General features: G+C 43.5%; 1 protein-coding gene across 1 annotated transcript in view; it reads left to right on the top strand.

Moving 5' to 3' along the window:
- Nucleotides 1–14,038, top strand: part of Xrcc5 (X-ray repair cross complementing 5) — an 87,752-nt gene that overhangs the window by 14,332 nt on the left and 59,382 nt on the right. The window contains exons 7-10 of the mRNA XM_021156574.2: nucleotides 3,354–3,468; nucleotides 4,523–4,661; nucleotides 8,214–8,326; nucleotides 13,141–13,203. Of these exons, the coding sequence (XP_021012233.1) occupies nucleotides 3,354–3,468; nucleotides 4,523–4,661; nucleotides 8,214–8,326; nucleotides 13,141–13,203 (430 nt within the window). The remainder of the gene's footprint in view (nucleotides 1–3,353; nucleotides 3,469–4,522; nucleotides 4,662–8,213; nucleotides 8,327–13,140; nucleotides 13,204–14,038) is intronic.

Genomic DNA, 14,038 nt, shown 5'->3' on the forward strand with positions numbered 1-14,038 from the left:
TGAACTCTGGACCTTCAGAAGAGCAGTCGGGTGCTCTTACCCACTGAGCCATCTCACCAGCCCTATTTTTCAGTTTTATCCACTTTCATGCAGATTTTATAATTTCCCTTTCCTTTAAAGCTGAATACAATTCTATTGTATATATGTACTACATTTTCATTATCCATTCATAAGCTGGTGGTCGTCTAGGCTGGTTTCTTTCCTTACTGTTGTGAAGAGAACAGCAATAAACATGATATGCAGGTATCTCTGTGGTAGGATGCAGATGCCCAAAGTTATATAGTAGCATAGTGCCTGACTCCTCCACACTAATTTCCATAGTAGCTGTACTAGCAAGAACCATTTTTAATTATAAGAAATTAAAACTCGTAATTAAATGCCTGAGACTCTCAGTGTTCCTTTACTTTTTGATACAGGTTTAGAGAGCATCTGGGAAGGAATATTATGGTTTTTATTTGGGACTTCTTTTTTCTTCTTCTTCTTCTTCTTCTTCTTCTTCTTCTTCTTCTTCTTCTTCTTCTCCTCCTCCTCCTCCTCCTCCTCCTCCTCCCCTCCCCTCCTCCTCCTCCTTATTTTAGATCATTAAATAGTTTGAGCAAGTCCTGGTACAACAAATAAGCAAACAAATGCCCTCTCAGATAAGTATAGACAACTAAAACACCCAAAGTCCAAGCTCAAAATGTGAAGAGTTCATAACCATTGTCACTACAATGATAGTGTTGTGAAGGGAATATGTCCACCTTGGTGTTGGAAAGGGAGATGAAATCCCTGGCCAGGTGATGGTGTTGCATGCCTTTAGTCCCAGCAGAGGCAGTGGGAGTCAGTCCTGGGCTACAGAGCCCCCAAGTTCCAGGACAGCCAAGGCTTCAAGGTGGAATCCTGACTTGAGAAACAACCAAAGGGGGAGGGGGCTGGAGAGATGGCCTCTGGGAAGGTTAAGAGCACAGACTGTTCATCCAGAGGTCCTGAGTTCAATTCCCAGCAACCACATGGTGGCTCACAACCATCTGTAATAGAATCCCATGCCCTCTTCTGGTGTGTCTAAAGACAGCTACAGTGTAGGTCTATACATAAAATAAAGAAATAATATGTAAAACAAACAAACAAACAAACCAACTAACCAAAACAATCAAAGGGATGAAGCCCTGAAGTACCGTGTAACCCTGAAAGAGACTGCTGTTCCTATCTGTCCAGAGGCCGTGGGAGAGACTCTCTCTATAATCTGTCTTATTTTCCGTTAGAGCTGGAGGCACACTTATTCTGAGCAAAGAATCTGGGAAGGTTTATATGGACCCACTGCCATATTTTTGAGGAGTGAAACTTGGCAAAGGTGGCGGTACAAAGTTGGCCAAGAAGTGACTTGTGTGGCTTCAGAGCCTCGGACAGTGCTGCCTTTGTTTAGGAATTAATCCCATTGATCTGTTGCTACGTGGAATCAAGGGCTGTACGCAAAGCTCTCGGTTGAAGTAGGTTGGCAATTGGTGTTTTTATGAGTAGCAACAGTTGACCTCTTTTTTTTTCAGCTACAGTTTTTCTTAAGTATTTCTGGAAATTTGTAATTGACAAGAAACACACCATAATTTTATAAATACGGAAACCCCTGAAGTTATTGGTAACTTGGAATGAAATTTTCCAAGGGGTCACCGAAGGAACTAGTGAGAAATCCTACAAAGTGAAACATCTTGACTAATAGTGTTCTTGTCACACTGTGTGCAGATGACTAATATGTGTTCTTGTCACACTGTGTGTAGATATGCATTCTTAAGCTGTTTCTCTCTCAGCTTTGGGAATACATGCCTTAAGCTAGTGTGTAATGAGCTAGTATAAGTTCACTATTTTAAAATTATCTTCCCCTGTGCCCCAGCAAGCAGATAAATCATTGACTATGTTTGTGTCTTAGTACTTTAAACTGCTTTGGTTTCGGGTCTTCTATGTAGGTCAGAACTTTGTCATTCAAATACGATGACTGTTCTTATTTAAGTCAACTGCAAACAACTGGATTTTCAAATTCAGTTTCTCTGAAACTGCACATGTATGCTCTTTGGCCTGGTGATTGTAGAAATGAAATCAGAGATTAAAGACTGAATGTTCAGGCAAAAAAATTAATTGGAAAGAAAAGGGGCTTGTGGAAAAATGACAACATTGGCTGTGAGAAAGTATATAATTTTAAAAAAAATTCTCATTTTACAGACTCCATACCTCATGGTTGTCATGGTTGGACTAGTAATGTCTCCTGAGACAGATTAGATCTGGTGCAGTCATTTTCCCACAAACCCAAAGCCAGGGTGTACCATGAGCTTTGGAGGCAGGGGTTCAGGCAGAACAGCTGCTTGCTACCATGGTTCTGAGGACTGGAGTCTGTTGCGGTCTCTCTCACTCTAACTGGGTAATGTCAGGTACCTCTCTACCACTTCATAGGCACCTCTTTGATCTGTACCAAGGACATCAGTCGTAAGGTCTGGCTTGTACATTGTGTGTATTAGATCATCAGTTCCTTTGCTCTTTCTCTCTTGGATACCACATCCTACCTCTCATGTGGTCTCCTGTTCTGTTTGACTAAAGGCAGATAGAACCAGGCTTGACTTTTATTTCTCCCTGCCCCAACCCCTGAGACAGGGCTTTACTGTCCTGGACCTTACTCTGTAGACCAACCTGGCCTCAAACTCAGAGATCAGCCTGCCTCTGCCTCCCAGGTGGCTGAAATGAAAGGTGTGCGCCACCACACTTGGCTGAATGTCACCCCTGTTTAAATGAAGCAGTGCTTTAAGTTACATTTATCTTCTCTCTGCCCTCCTCCACCAAACAGGCTAGGGATTCCTTTATTCCCTGGGTAGTATTTATGTAACTGTCTCTGTTGTGTGCCTATGAAACCATCCTGTCTTTTATTGAGGGAGTTGGCATTAAGTAATGAACTGTGAGCAAAACTGTAGGCTGGTACCTTGCCTGTGATACTCCAGAGCAGGGGCTCATATCCTCTTGTCTTCTGGGAGGGGCTGAGCGCCTTCCATTGTGTGCCAGCTCATTGATGAATGTGGTTTTGTCATCTCCTCAGTGGTGTCCTTGGTCCAGCGTAGATGTTAAGAATCTTTGGTATAGTGGAAAGAAATGATCTACTAGAGGAGGCCCAGCAGTCTCTTTCCCTGTCAGGACAGTGACTGGAGTTCTCCCTCCCAAGCCAGCTCACCTGTCTCTGGCTCCTTCCCAGCCGTGGTTGTCATTTTCTTACCGTCTGCTGCTCTTTCTGTCTTTATAATCAACAACAACACACGTCTGATCATAGTAAAATAAGAAGACCATCTCCTCTAAATTAACATTGGAAAATTGTCTTTCATTATGTGTTTTTCTTTATTAAGTGAGTGTCTACGACAACTGTGCGTCTTTAAGAAGATTGAGAGGCGTTCCATGCCCTGGCCCTGCCAACTGACCATTGGCCCCAACTTGTCTATAAAGATTGTAGCCTATAAATCGGTAGGTAGTAAAGTGCTTTTTTTAAAGCCGTGTTCCCAGGCAGATAAATATGCTTATGTAAGAAGCTGACAATTCATGTGCGAGCTATTCAGAGTATAATTACTGCCTCTCTTACTGCTCTCCCTTTTGATTTAATCTCTGTGCAGCTTTTCATCTAAAAGGCGTGCGAGGAGAGGCTTTAACCGTTGTTTATAATATGGCTGGAGTCCCTCTTCCTCAGGAATTCAGGCCTTGGTGTCTTTTCCTTTTAGGGGAAAGAAGCTGTGATGGATTAGCTTGTCTTTGTGTGTCATAGTGGGGATGTCAATAATACACCAGAGTTATGTGTAGAGCTGGGGAGATATGGTCATACCTAGTTCAGTAGTTACTGGTCCAGTAGTAATAGCATCTATAGGATGTCAAAAACGTTGGCTCATTAGTGTCAGGTTGTGTGTCGGTACTCATGTGCATTTGCGCATCAGAGTTCACTTTCCAAAGTCAGTTGCCTTCTGCAGTTATTTAAGTTCCAGTCTGAGCAGGAATCTGATCTAAGCTTCAACATGAGCTTCCTTGTCCCCCTCACCCCCCTTATGCTGAAAGTATAACTAAATCTGAGAAATAAATATACAGATATTTTTGAATGTTTAAGAACTTAATTCCCATGTACATGATGAGAACCATAGAGGTAATTTTGAGTTATTTTGGTTTCTGTCAAGGCCAAAAGAGCATGCCTAGGGATGAAAATATACTCTCACAGTTTCCTTTGTTGGCTTCTCCCTCCCTTTGACAATGGAAAAATGTATTCTCCCTCTTTATTAGTCAATTTGAGAGTTTTCTATAGAAAGTATATGTGTATTCAGAAATCAGTTTGTGCCTATAGCCTACCAAAGGAGAAAAGGGGAATGTAGAAACAGCTATAAGGCATTCCCATTTGAAATAAACCAAAATTTAATAAAAGGAGAGAAGAGGCTTAATACTGTAGGTAGAATAGTTGTTCAGAGAGTCGGTCAGATTTTCATTTTTTTTGGTCAGTATCTTGTCTCTCCTCATTTTCTATCTATCTTTTTGATAATAGATTGTACAGGAGAAATTTAAGAAGAGTTGGGTAGTTGTGGATGCAAGAACGCTAAGGAAGGAAGATATACAAAAAGAGACTGTTTATTGCCTAAACGACGATGATGAAACTGAAGTTTCCAAAGAGGACACTATTCAAGGTATGAAGCAAGTGTCTGCACTTCCACCCAAGAGAGATTTTCTCTAAGGTGGTGGGAGGCAGCGTGGATTGGTCACCAAGAGACACTTCTTTGAGATACAGGGGTACAGCAGAAACACTGGGTCCTGTAGGCCAGTGTGGACTCTAGCAAGATGGCTCTGGGGGAAGGACCTGTGTATTTGATCCTTCCAAATTTAAATGTGTCAAGTGACAGGACTTGTCCTTGGCTTTCTTCAACGCGCAGATTCACTCGCGCTAGGAGTGTGCTTATCAAGCGCTGAAGCAGCTCTTGCCCTTCCTCTTCAAGCGCCAATGTCAGGTCTTAGATCCTACTGGCTATGCTCCCTTAGGGGAAAATATTATCTGTGGTTGTTGTCGTGGCTTAAACACACTAGGCTCTTTAAAGCTGGGCTAAATATACCCAACCCATGTGACCTAAATAGTATGTTTAGACGACATCTTTATCCAGAGGACTTGGAAACTAGCTGAGAATATCTGAATATTCAAGAGCTCAAATCCTCAGATGCCAGATGATGCTTAAGATGGCAGCCAGGGTGCATGGATTAGCTTATTACCAGGTTGTGCACTGCTTAGTGTAGTTTTAAGTTTCCAGTTCTGGGGGAAAAAAAAACCCTCATGTATGGTGTTACATCTTACCACAGGTATTTAAGTGTGTGAGGGAATGGGATAGTTTGAAGCTGGTAGTATATACAGTTATGTACAGAATATAATGAATACTTTGCAGTATCTACTAGTTTGATTGAGTTCAGTATCAGAGCATAGAGCATGACTTTTGGAATTGTAGTTGAGCTGGAATCACGAGCTTGTCATTAGTGGATCATTGGATTATTCTATCTGGTGGAAGGACCGGCTCAGGGTGGGCAGAGGAGCGTGAGTAAAATGCAGGCCAGGCTCAGAGGGCCTGTGGGGTATCCTGAGTAGCAGCCTGCATTTTCTCTTATTGTCACAGCCTAATGAAGCAGACACCGTTGCTATTTCTGTTTTCCACAGAAGGACTGTAGTAGGTAGTTTTCTTACTGCTGTGACAAGAGCAACTCAAGTCAGGAAAGGCTTATTTTGGCCCACAGTTTGAGGATACAGTCTGCCAGGCAAGGAAGGGCAGGTGGCAGGGATGTGAGGCCCACCGCATCTGTGCTCAGCAAGCTGTGCTCAGCTCTTTTTCTCCTTTTTGTTCAGCTCTGGACCCCAGCTCATGAGATGGTGCCATCCACAGTAAAGGTGGGTCTTCCCACTTCAGTTAACCCAGGTAGAGAACTTCAGAGGTACACCCAGAGGAGTGTTTCCATGGTGATTCCAAAGTTATTATCCCATCAAGTAGATGATCAAGATTGGCCAAAGCTGAAAGATACTCATTAACATAAAGTCACACAGCTAGCTTCGCAGACGCAGAACTAAACTGAGTGTTTGTTTCTTCAGTCTGTTCAGAACTCGGGCCACGAAAGGGTTTGGGGTGATAGACTCAGAATGCATGCATGATGTTAAAGCTCATGGAGCCGTTGATGGTTCAGGGGATTCACATATGTCTACTGTGTTTAGGAGTGTTCCGTGGGTAGATGAGTGGGATAGCTGGTTTAGAAATGGGAGGGACTAGAGGAGAGGGGACCAGTTCTTTAAATTGTTCAAAAAAAGGTCTGTTAGCTGGAACAAACAGATTATTAGGGCAGGCAATTGAAGGGAAGCGTTAGGCACGGCCTGGGTCACAGGATGGAATTTCGTCAGTTTTCCTCTTCCCTTTCTGTTACCGACCACTTTCCTTTGCCTCTCCTCCACTGTCTACTCACTCATGTGTGAGTTGTTCTCTTTCTTACCCAGAGGATGTAGTAGATACATGTGAGGCAGAGTATGGTGGTATGGTACAGTCTCTTCTGTCCTCCTTGGCTTGTAGGAACCTTATTTGCACTTGAAGTAGAAGAACCAGAAAGCACAGTTAGTTTTCACGAGCACCTCTGAGATTCATGATTCTTATTAATTCAAATAAGAGCATGATTGATGACAAGAAAAAGTTAGAACAATACTTGGTGTAGGGTCTGGGAGATGGCTGGTGAGCAAGGTGCTTCTGTGCCAGGATGAGGACCTGGCTGTGGATCTAGAGCACCCTCAGAAAAGTCAGGCATGGGCTAGACATGGTGGCACATGTCTCAACCCCAGCACTCAGAGGCAGAGACTGGCAGATCTCTGTCTGAGGCCAGCTTGGTCTACAGAGTGAGTTCCAGGACAGCCAGGGCTACACAGAGAAACCCTGTCTTGAAAAATAAAACCAAAAACCAACCAACCAAATAAACAAGTAAATAAAATAAAATAAAATAAAATAAAATAAAGCCAGGCATGGCAGTGCACACTTGCAACCCTGGTACTAGGGAGGTGGAGACAGGTGAGCCCCAGGGGCCTGCTAGCCAGTCAGCTGCACTGGAATGGGAGCTCCTGGCTTGCTTACAAGCCCTGTCTCAGAAAGTAAGGTGGAGAACAGTACATGTACTCTCAGGTGAGCACTCATGCACACATGTGTGTACCCTTTCCCCTACCTGCACACAAGTGACTGGGAAACAAAACAAAACAAAACAAAACCATTCGGTTTGGATGCCATGCTTAATCGTGTCTCATGCGTTTCCCTGTTGAGTTTTTGGTTGGAACTTTTGAATTGGTTGTCTTTTTCAAAAAGCCATGCATGAGACTAGAAATTGCTTTTTAAAAAAAATTTTTTTTATTAATTACATGACCCCAGCAGCCTCACGGACTGATTAGACACTGGATTACAGTCTGTCTTGGGACTCCCGCTGTTTCTGGGGTTCTGGTGACCCTTCTTGCATTCACACTGGAGAGACACTCTGTGCCACAGGAGAGCAGATACCGGAGAACAGGGCTGGGCTTGGCTTTTTTCCTTTCACTTGTAGTGGGGACACACGAGCCCTTATTTATCCAACCTAAGACCCTGAAAGCAGACACAGCCGAGTCCCAGTAATAGAGTAAATTCAAACCCAGAAGAGTGTGGGGCTTGTCAGTTGGATGCTTTTAAAACAGCGTTTGGGCTTCCTCTGTCAGATGGCTGCAGGTATGTCTACTTCCAGCATGTGTTTTTTGGACATTTTGTTCTGAAGATTTCCGATGGGCCGTTTTCTCTGTGTGGACCTCTGGGTTTCTGAATAAATGGGCTTTTGATTATGTTTACAACTCACTCTTGTCCTGCAGTCAACACGGTCGTCTTCGGAGGATGACTAATGTGCTGTGTTTGTGCGTCTTCTCTGCTGGGTGATCATTAAGGTACCTAGACTGCAGAGGATGCTGCCTTAAAATGTAATTAGACCTTAATCGTCCGTAAGCGGCCCATGTGCTTTGTTTCTGCCTCTGCTTTTGGGGGGCAGTAATTTGGTTCCAGGGAGCAAAGAGACTGGCTCTGGGATACATGTATTGATGTATATACACATGTATTAATGTGTATACACGCGTGTTGATGTATTTAAACATGTATTGATGCATGTACACAGCTTACCTCAGGCCCCACATGGCTAACACATGCTCTGCTCTCATTCTCCAGGGTACCGCTACGGAAGTGATATCATTCCTTTTTCTAAAGTGGATGAGGAACAAATGAAATATAGATCTGAGGGGAAGTGCTTCTCTGTTTTGGGATTTTGTAAATCTTCTCAGGTACAGCAATTACTCTGCAGTTGTGGACAGAGTACATGCCTTGAGCTTTTGACTCGTTTTATTTACACTTCATACTTACTTCTCATTCAGTATCTAAAATGTACTTTGGGGATGAGTGTTGCCTTTTTTTTTTAATCTAAAAAATACTAATTTCTGTGTGCATGTGTGTGTGTGACTGAGTGTGTGTATATATGTGTGTGTGTGCTCATGCACGAGTGTGTCCACATGTGTGTGGAAGTACATATGTGTGTGTGTGTGGGCATGTGTGTGTGAATGGGCATGTGTGTGTGAGTGGGCATGTGTGTGTGTGTCTATGTGTGTGTGTGTCTATGTGTGTGTGTAGGCCTGTGTGTGTGAGTGGGCATGTGTGTGTGTGAGTGGGCATGTGTGTGTGTAGGCATGTGTGTGTGTGAGTGGGTATGTGTGTGTGGGGTGGGGGTAGGCATGTGTGTGTAAGTTGGCATGTGTATGTGAATGTGAATGGGCATGTGGGTGTGAGGGCACATGTGTGTGTGAGTACAGGTGCTAGAGGAAGGACAGGAGTCAGGTCCCCCTAGAGCTGCAGTTACAGGCAGTTGTGAGCCACATGACATAGATGCTGGGACTTGAACTCAGTTCCTCTGGAAGAGAAGGTTGTGTACTTAGACATGGCACCATCTCTACACTCCGGAGTATCATTGGTTCATGGTTGGCCACCTTTTCCCTCAATTTCTTTTGGGGGGTTCTAAGATGTGACCCTTATCCATAAGTCACAATTTGTAGGCACAAAGTGCAGATAACATGGGGTACAGAAAAGGGGACATGCAGCAGCTTGCCATGGGATTCCACAGATGGTCCTAGGAAGCATGGCTCAGTATTTCCAGAGATCTTAGGTTTGCTGTCCTTGGGGTAGACCACAAAATGATGAATACTAATATTATTGTTATTGTTACTATTTTAGTTTTTGAGATGGTTTTTCTGATAGCCTTGGCTGTCCTTGAATTCACTCAGTAGACCAGGTTGACCTTGAACTCAGAGATCCTCGTGCCTCAGCCTGATGGGTGTTGGGATTAAAAGCTTGCATCACCACTCCAGCAAGTATCTTTGTATGTGAACTTCTCCCTAAATTCATAGAGATGAAGAGATTCTTCTAGGAGAACTCAAGGGAATTGTAATGAAAGTAAATACCACCCATAGTCTGAATCCGTGTGCCCTAGCACACAGGCCTTCTGTAGTCTTAGTGTTAGGTGAATTCAGTGAGCTGTAGGAGAATTGCTTTCATGATTATCTATACTGTTAGCAGTGTCTTCAAGGCCTGGAGAGATGGCTCAGTGGTGAAGAACATGAACAACTGCTAGAGCACTAGAAGTTGGCTCTTGGCACCAAGTCAGGTGGCTCACAGTTGCCTGTTCCTCTAGGTCAAGGGCATCTGATGCCCTCTTCCAGTCTCTAGGAGCACCTGTATATACATGGCATGTATTTACTGCATACACACACACACACACACACACACACACACACACACACTTTCTAAACAAACAAACAAACAAACAAACAAACAAACCAAACCTCTTTAAGCCAAAAAGTGGGCAAACTTACCTAAGATCTCTAAGAATGTACTGAAGTAGGCTGTGCTAAGCGAGCATAACACTTTCTGGAATTTTGGGCCCCTAAAAATTCTTTAAGGAGAAACTAATTGCATTGCAAAATAATGTAGGTTAATATTTATTAATCATGAGTGAAACTAACCTTATTTAGACCAATTTGTAGAAATTGTCTCCCCTTTTAAAAAAGATATATCTCTATTTCTTATTTTAATGTACATGGCTGTTTGCCTGCATGCTTATCTGTGAACCATGTGCATGCAGTGTCTGCAGAAGTCCAGAGAGGGTGCTGGGCCACTGGAACTGATGTTAAAGGCAGTGAGCTGTGATGTGGGTGCTGGGGATTGAACCCGGCTCCTCTGGAAGAGCAGCCAGTGCCCTTAACCCCTGAGCCATCTCTCCAGCCCTTCTCTCCCTTTTGTGAGAGGCATTTCACTATGTATCCTGGCTGGTCTTGAATTCACAGAGATCTGTCTGCTTCTGCATCCTAGTTGCTGGGGTTAAAGACTTGTGTTACTACATCTCACTGAAACTACTCTTTCCACCCTTGCTAGATAGACAGATAGGCCCTATCTCAAACACCTTTAGTATAATTTAGAATTGCTCATACTGAAATTACCTTTGTCAGGCTGCAAGTAGGGGCCTATTTTAGCTAAATAACAAAGCAAAAACAGGGCCAACATAACCAAAAAAATACATGTCCCTTTAAAAAAGACATTTATTAACTTCAAATTTTACTTTTAAAATCATGTTCTCTCTTTTTAACTTATAAATCAATTTTATTATAATGATTGTTCTTTTGAAGGAGGAAAATACTTTTGTTCAAGTCTGGGCTTAGAAAATGGGTAAAGGCTGTCCATCTCAAAGAGAAGAGCCCTCCTGTTCCCAGTGTGAGAGAAGGGTCTCATAGGTCTCACAGGTTGCCTGAGATGGGATAAGCCCAGGCTCATCTCTTTAACCAACAGCCAGGCAATGCCCCGCTCAACTTTGTAACAAAGTTCTGTCTTAGACAAGTATCATGAAATACTGTAATTATAACTACCATTAATGCACACTTACAGTGTTCCAACCAGTGTAAGCAGTTGATAAAAATTCTCAGTTAATATTACCTTTTCAGGATTGTACTTATTGTAGGCACTTTTTTGGTTAAGAAATTGAGGATTAGCCTTGTTATGTAACTAGCCCAAGACCTTACAGTGAAACGAGAGTGGCTGCGGATTTTGAGGCAGGTCTCCTTGACTCCAGAGACTGGGCCATCGTCCAGTACTACTCTTACCATGTGAACTAGCACAGTTCTGAGTAGTCCACTGTACATATAGCTTTCACGTATGATCTTACCCAGAGGACAGGAGGCGTTGCAGAGTATTTTCCATACGGAATAGGACATAATACAGAGGCGCACCTTTTAGCAGACTAGTGGTTGTCAGTTATTGTATATGAAATCCTATGCTCCTCCACCCCATCTTCAGCTGGAATGCTTACAAAACACCAGTTTTGGAATGAATTGGTGTGAAATATTTTTTGTGTGTGGATGGTGACTGTTTTTGCTAGCCAATCACACTACCACTTGTGTGTGTGTGTACACACTGTTTATTTTAAAATATCAAGCAGTTTTTCAGTTCTCTTGCTAAGTTGTCAAGTATTCTGGGTAGATAATTATGAGACAGAAAAGACTGTGGTAATTAGCTTTCCTCCAGATTCCTGGCTGTTCTTTTAAAAAGTCATTTAGGTGTACTAGATAAAGATGTCATTAGCTATTTCTTAAAGATTCCCTTTTATTTTTAATTATGCATGTGTGTGTGTGTGTGTGCCTGTGTGTAGCTATGTGCATGTGAACGCAGGGGCTCGTGGAACCCAGAGGTGTTGGATCCCCTGGAGCTGGAGTTACAAGGGTTGTGAGTCACCTGACATAAGTGCTGGGAACCAAAGTTCGAGGCTTTGCTAGAGCAGTGTGGGCTCTTGACTGCTGAGCCATCTCTCCAGCTCCCTCATTAGCTATTTTTTGAATAAGTCAAGGACTATTATAATTTCTATCAGGGTAAGGGGATCTCTCGATCTGCTGTACTGGCAGTGTAGGGTTATTCTTGTATGCCTTCGCATAGTGGTTTTCAGCTGGGATGTAGAAGTGGAAGCGAGGGACATTTGGACCTCACACCTTTGCAGCTCTGTGTGCTTGAGCTGCAGCTACTGTAACGTGCTCCTTGTTTCCAGGCTTCAGAGGAAAGAGTGCGAGGGAAAAGCAGATGAGAAATGCTGCCCAGAACCACACATGGCACGTCCTTCTAGAAAAGCCCCAGGCTCCACAGGCAGTGAGAGCCAGAGCTTGGTGGATGGGTGTAGGGGCTGCGATTTCAGGAGCGTTAACGTTCATTTTCTAGTCAGGTATTGGTAGAGTTCTGTGACCCCGACTGCATTTCAGGAGCGGGGAGGCACCAGCTGTACGTTTTCTGTAACGAGTTTCCCTGCCCTGATCTGCTCAGAGTTGGCTTTCTTTGTCGTCTGCAGTACATTAGAGGCTTGTCACATCTCCTGAGGACTTCATTCCTAAGAGACTTTCGGAGACAGTCTTTGTAATCGCTCATTTTTCACCTGTTCCCTTGCGCTGTGCCCCGGCACTGTTCTAAAAGCAGGACCAATGAACACATACACTCTGTTCTTGTCACTCCAGATTGCAGTCGCTGTGATGTCTGCCCTGGAGCCAGTGCATAGACCTTGCTTTTACATTTTCCTTTTTCAAGATGTATTCATTTTTATGTGTGTGAGTGATTTGTCTACATGTATGTATGGGCATCATGCACAACTGATAGCCTTGGTAAGAGCAGCAAGTGCTCTGACCAGCTGAGCTAGCTCTCCAGCCATTACATTTTCCATTCGGTTAGTTTCTACTTCCCAAGTCTTGGTCAGTTTTTACGTACGTCTTCTGAAACCCTCACAGGCTAGCGCAGTGCTCTGTGTTGGACGGTAACACAGCATTGCTTTTAATCACACAGCTATTGAGGCTTTTGAGGGACATGGTTCTATCCTGCTCACTCCTCCGTCTTCACTGCACGACATATAGGACAATACAGGCCATGCGTTAGGTGCTCATGTAGTTGAGCTTCAAGTACTCGGTTGTTTCCAGCTGCTCTTGCTGTTTTCCAGTAAGAACATGCTGAGCAGACATTTAGCAACATGTGACCTTACAGTGGTGCATATTTCAAAGCGCGTTTTCTCTCTCTCATGCTCTTGTAGGTTCATAGAAGATTCTTCATGGGACATCAAGTTCTAAAGGTCTTTGCAGCAAAGGATGATGAGGTGAGTTGGGTTGGAGCTTTGAGATAGTGCTACGAACTGAACTGTTATTTTAGGAAAGTGGGCTGTTTATGGCCTTTGTTTGTTTGTTTGAAACAGGCTTTCACTGTGTAGCCATGGCTGTCCTAGAACTCGCTTTGCAGATTGGCTGACCTTGAACTAGGAAATCATCAGCCTTTGCCTCCCAAGTGATGGGGTTAAAGGTGTGTATCACCTCAGTGGCTGGCCTTTGGGTTTTAAAATGACATGAGTATTTGCAACAGCTGTGGGAAAGTCACCAACCTTTAACTCTAAAAATGGAGAGATGATAAACAAGTTTGTTTTAGCTTCAGCATAATGCCCGAGGTCATAGTATTGCACAGCAACCCCTGACCAGCTTGACTTAGGTGTAGGTGTCAGCTGTTAAGTAGTTTTGGTCCAGATTGGCGTTCGTCTCTCATGAACACCGAGCATTAATATGGTGTGTGGACCTGGAGAAGCTTTCCCTGGACTCCCACGTCCTTAAGGTTTTCTGTCGTCAGGCCTGTTTATCCCTGGCTAACAACTCTGACTTTCACAACCTACACTCACGCTTTGCTCTCTGCACATTTTCTTTTTGAAATATTAAGTCAGCACTCAATGTTTTGTTGGTGTGTTGACTCCAGTACAGAGTGTTAAACCAGCTGAAGCCGGCTTCTAAATTAAAAGGTATTTGCATTAGAAAATGTGAACAATGCAGAAGATTCGTTCCGTGTGGGAGGAGGGTATTGATGACCTTTTATTCCCATGCTTCTGGAACATGGCTGGCTGCTCACCTAGGAGGTGGTCATGTCAGTGTCTGAGATCAGTTAACATCGGG

The sequence above is a fragment of the Mus caroli genome, chromosome 1, assembly GCF_900094665.2.
Source record: "Mus caroli chromosome 1, CAROLI_EIJ_v1.1, whole genome shotgun sequence".
Lineage (NCBI taxonomy): Eukaryota > Metazoa > Chordata > Mammalia > Rodentia > Muridae > Mus > Mus caroli.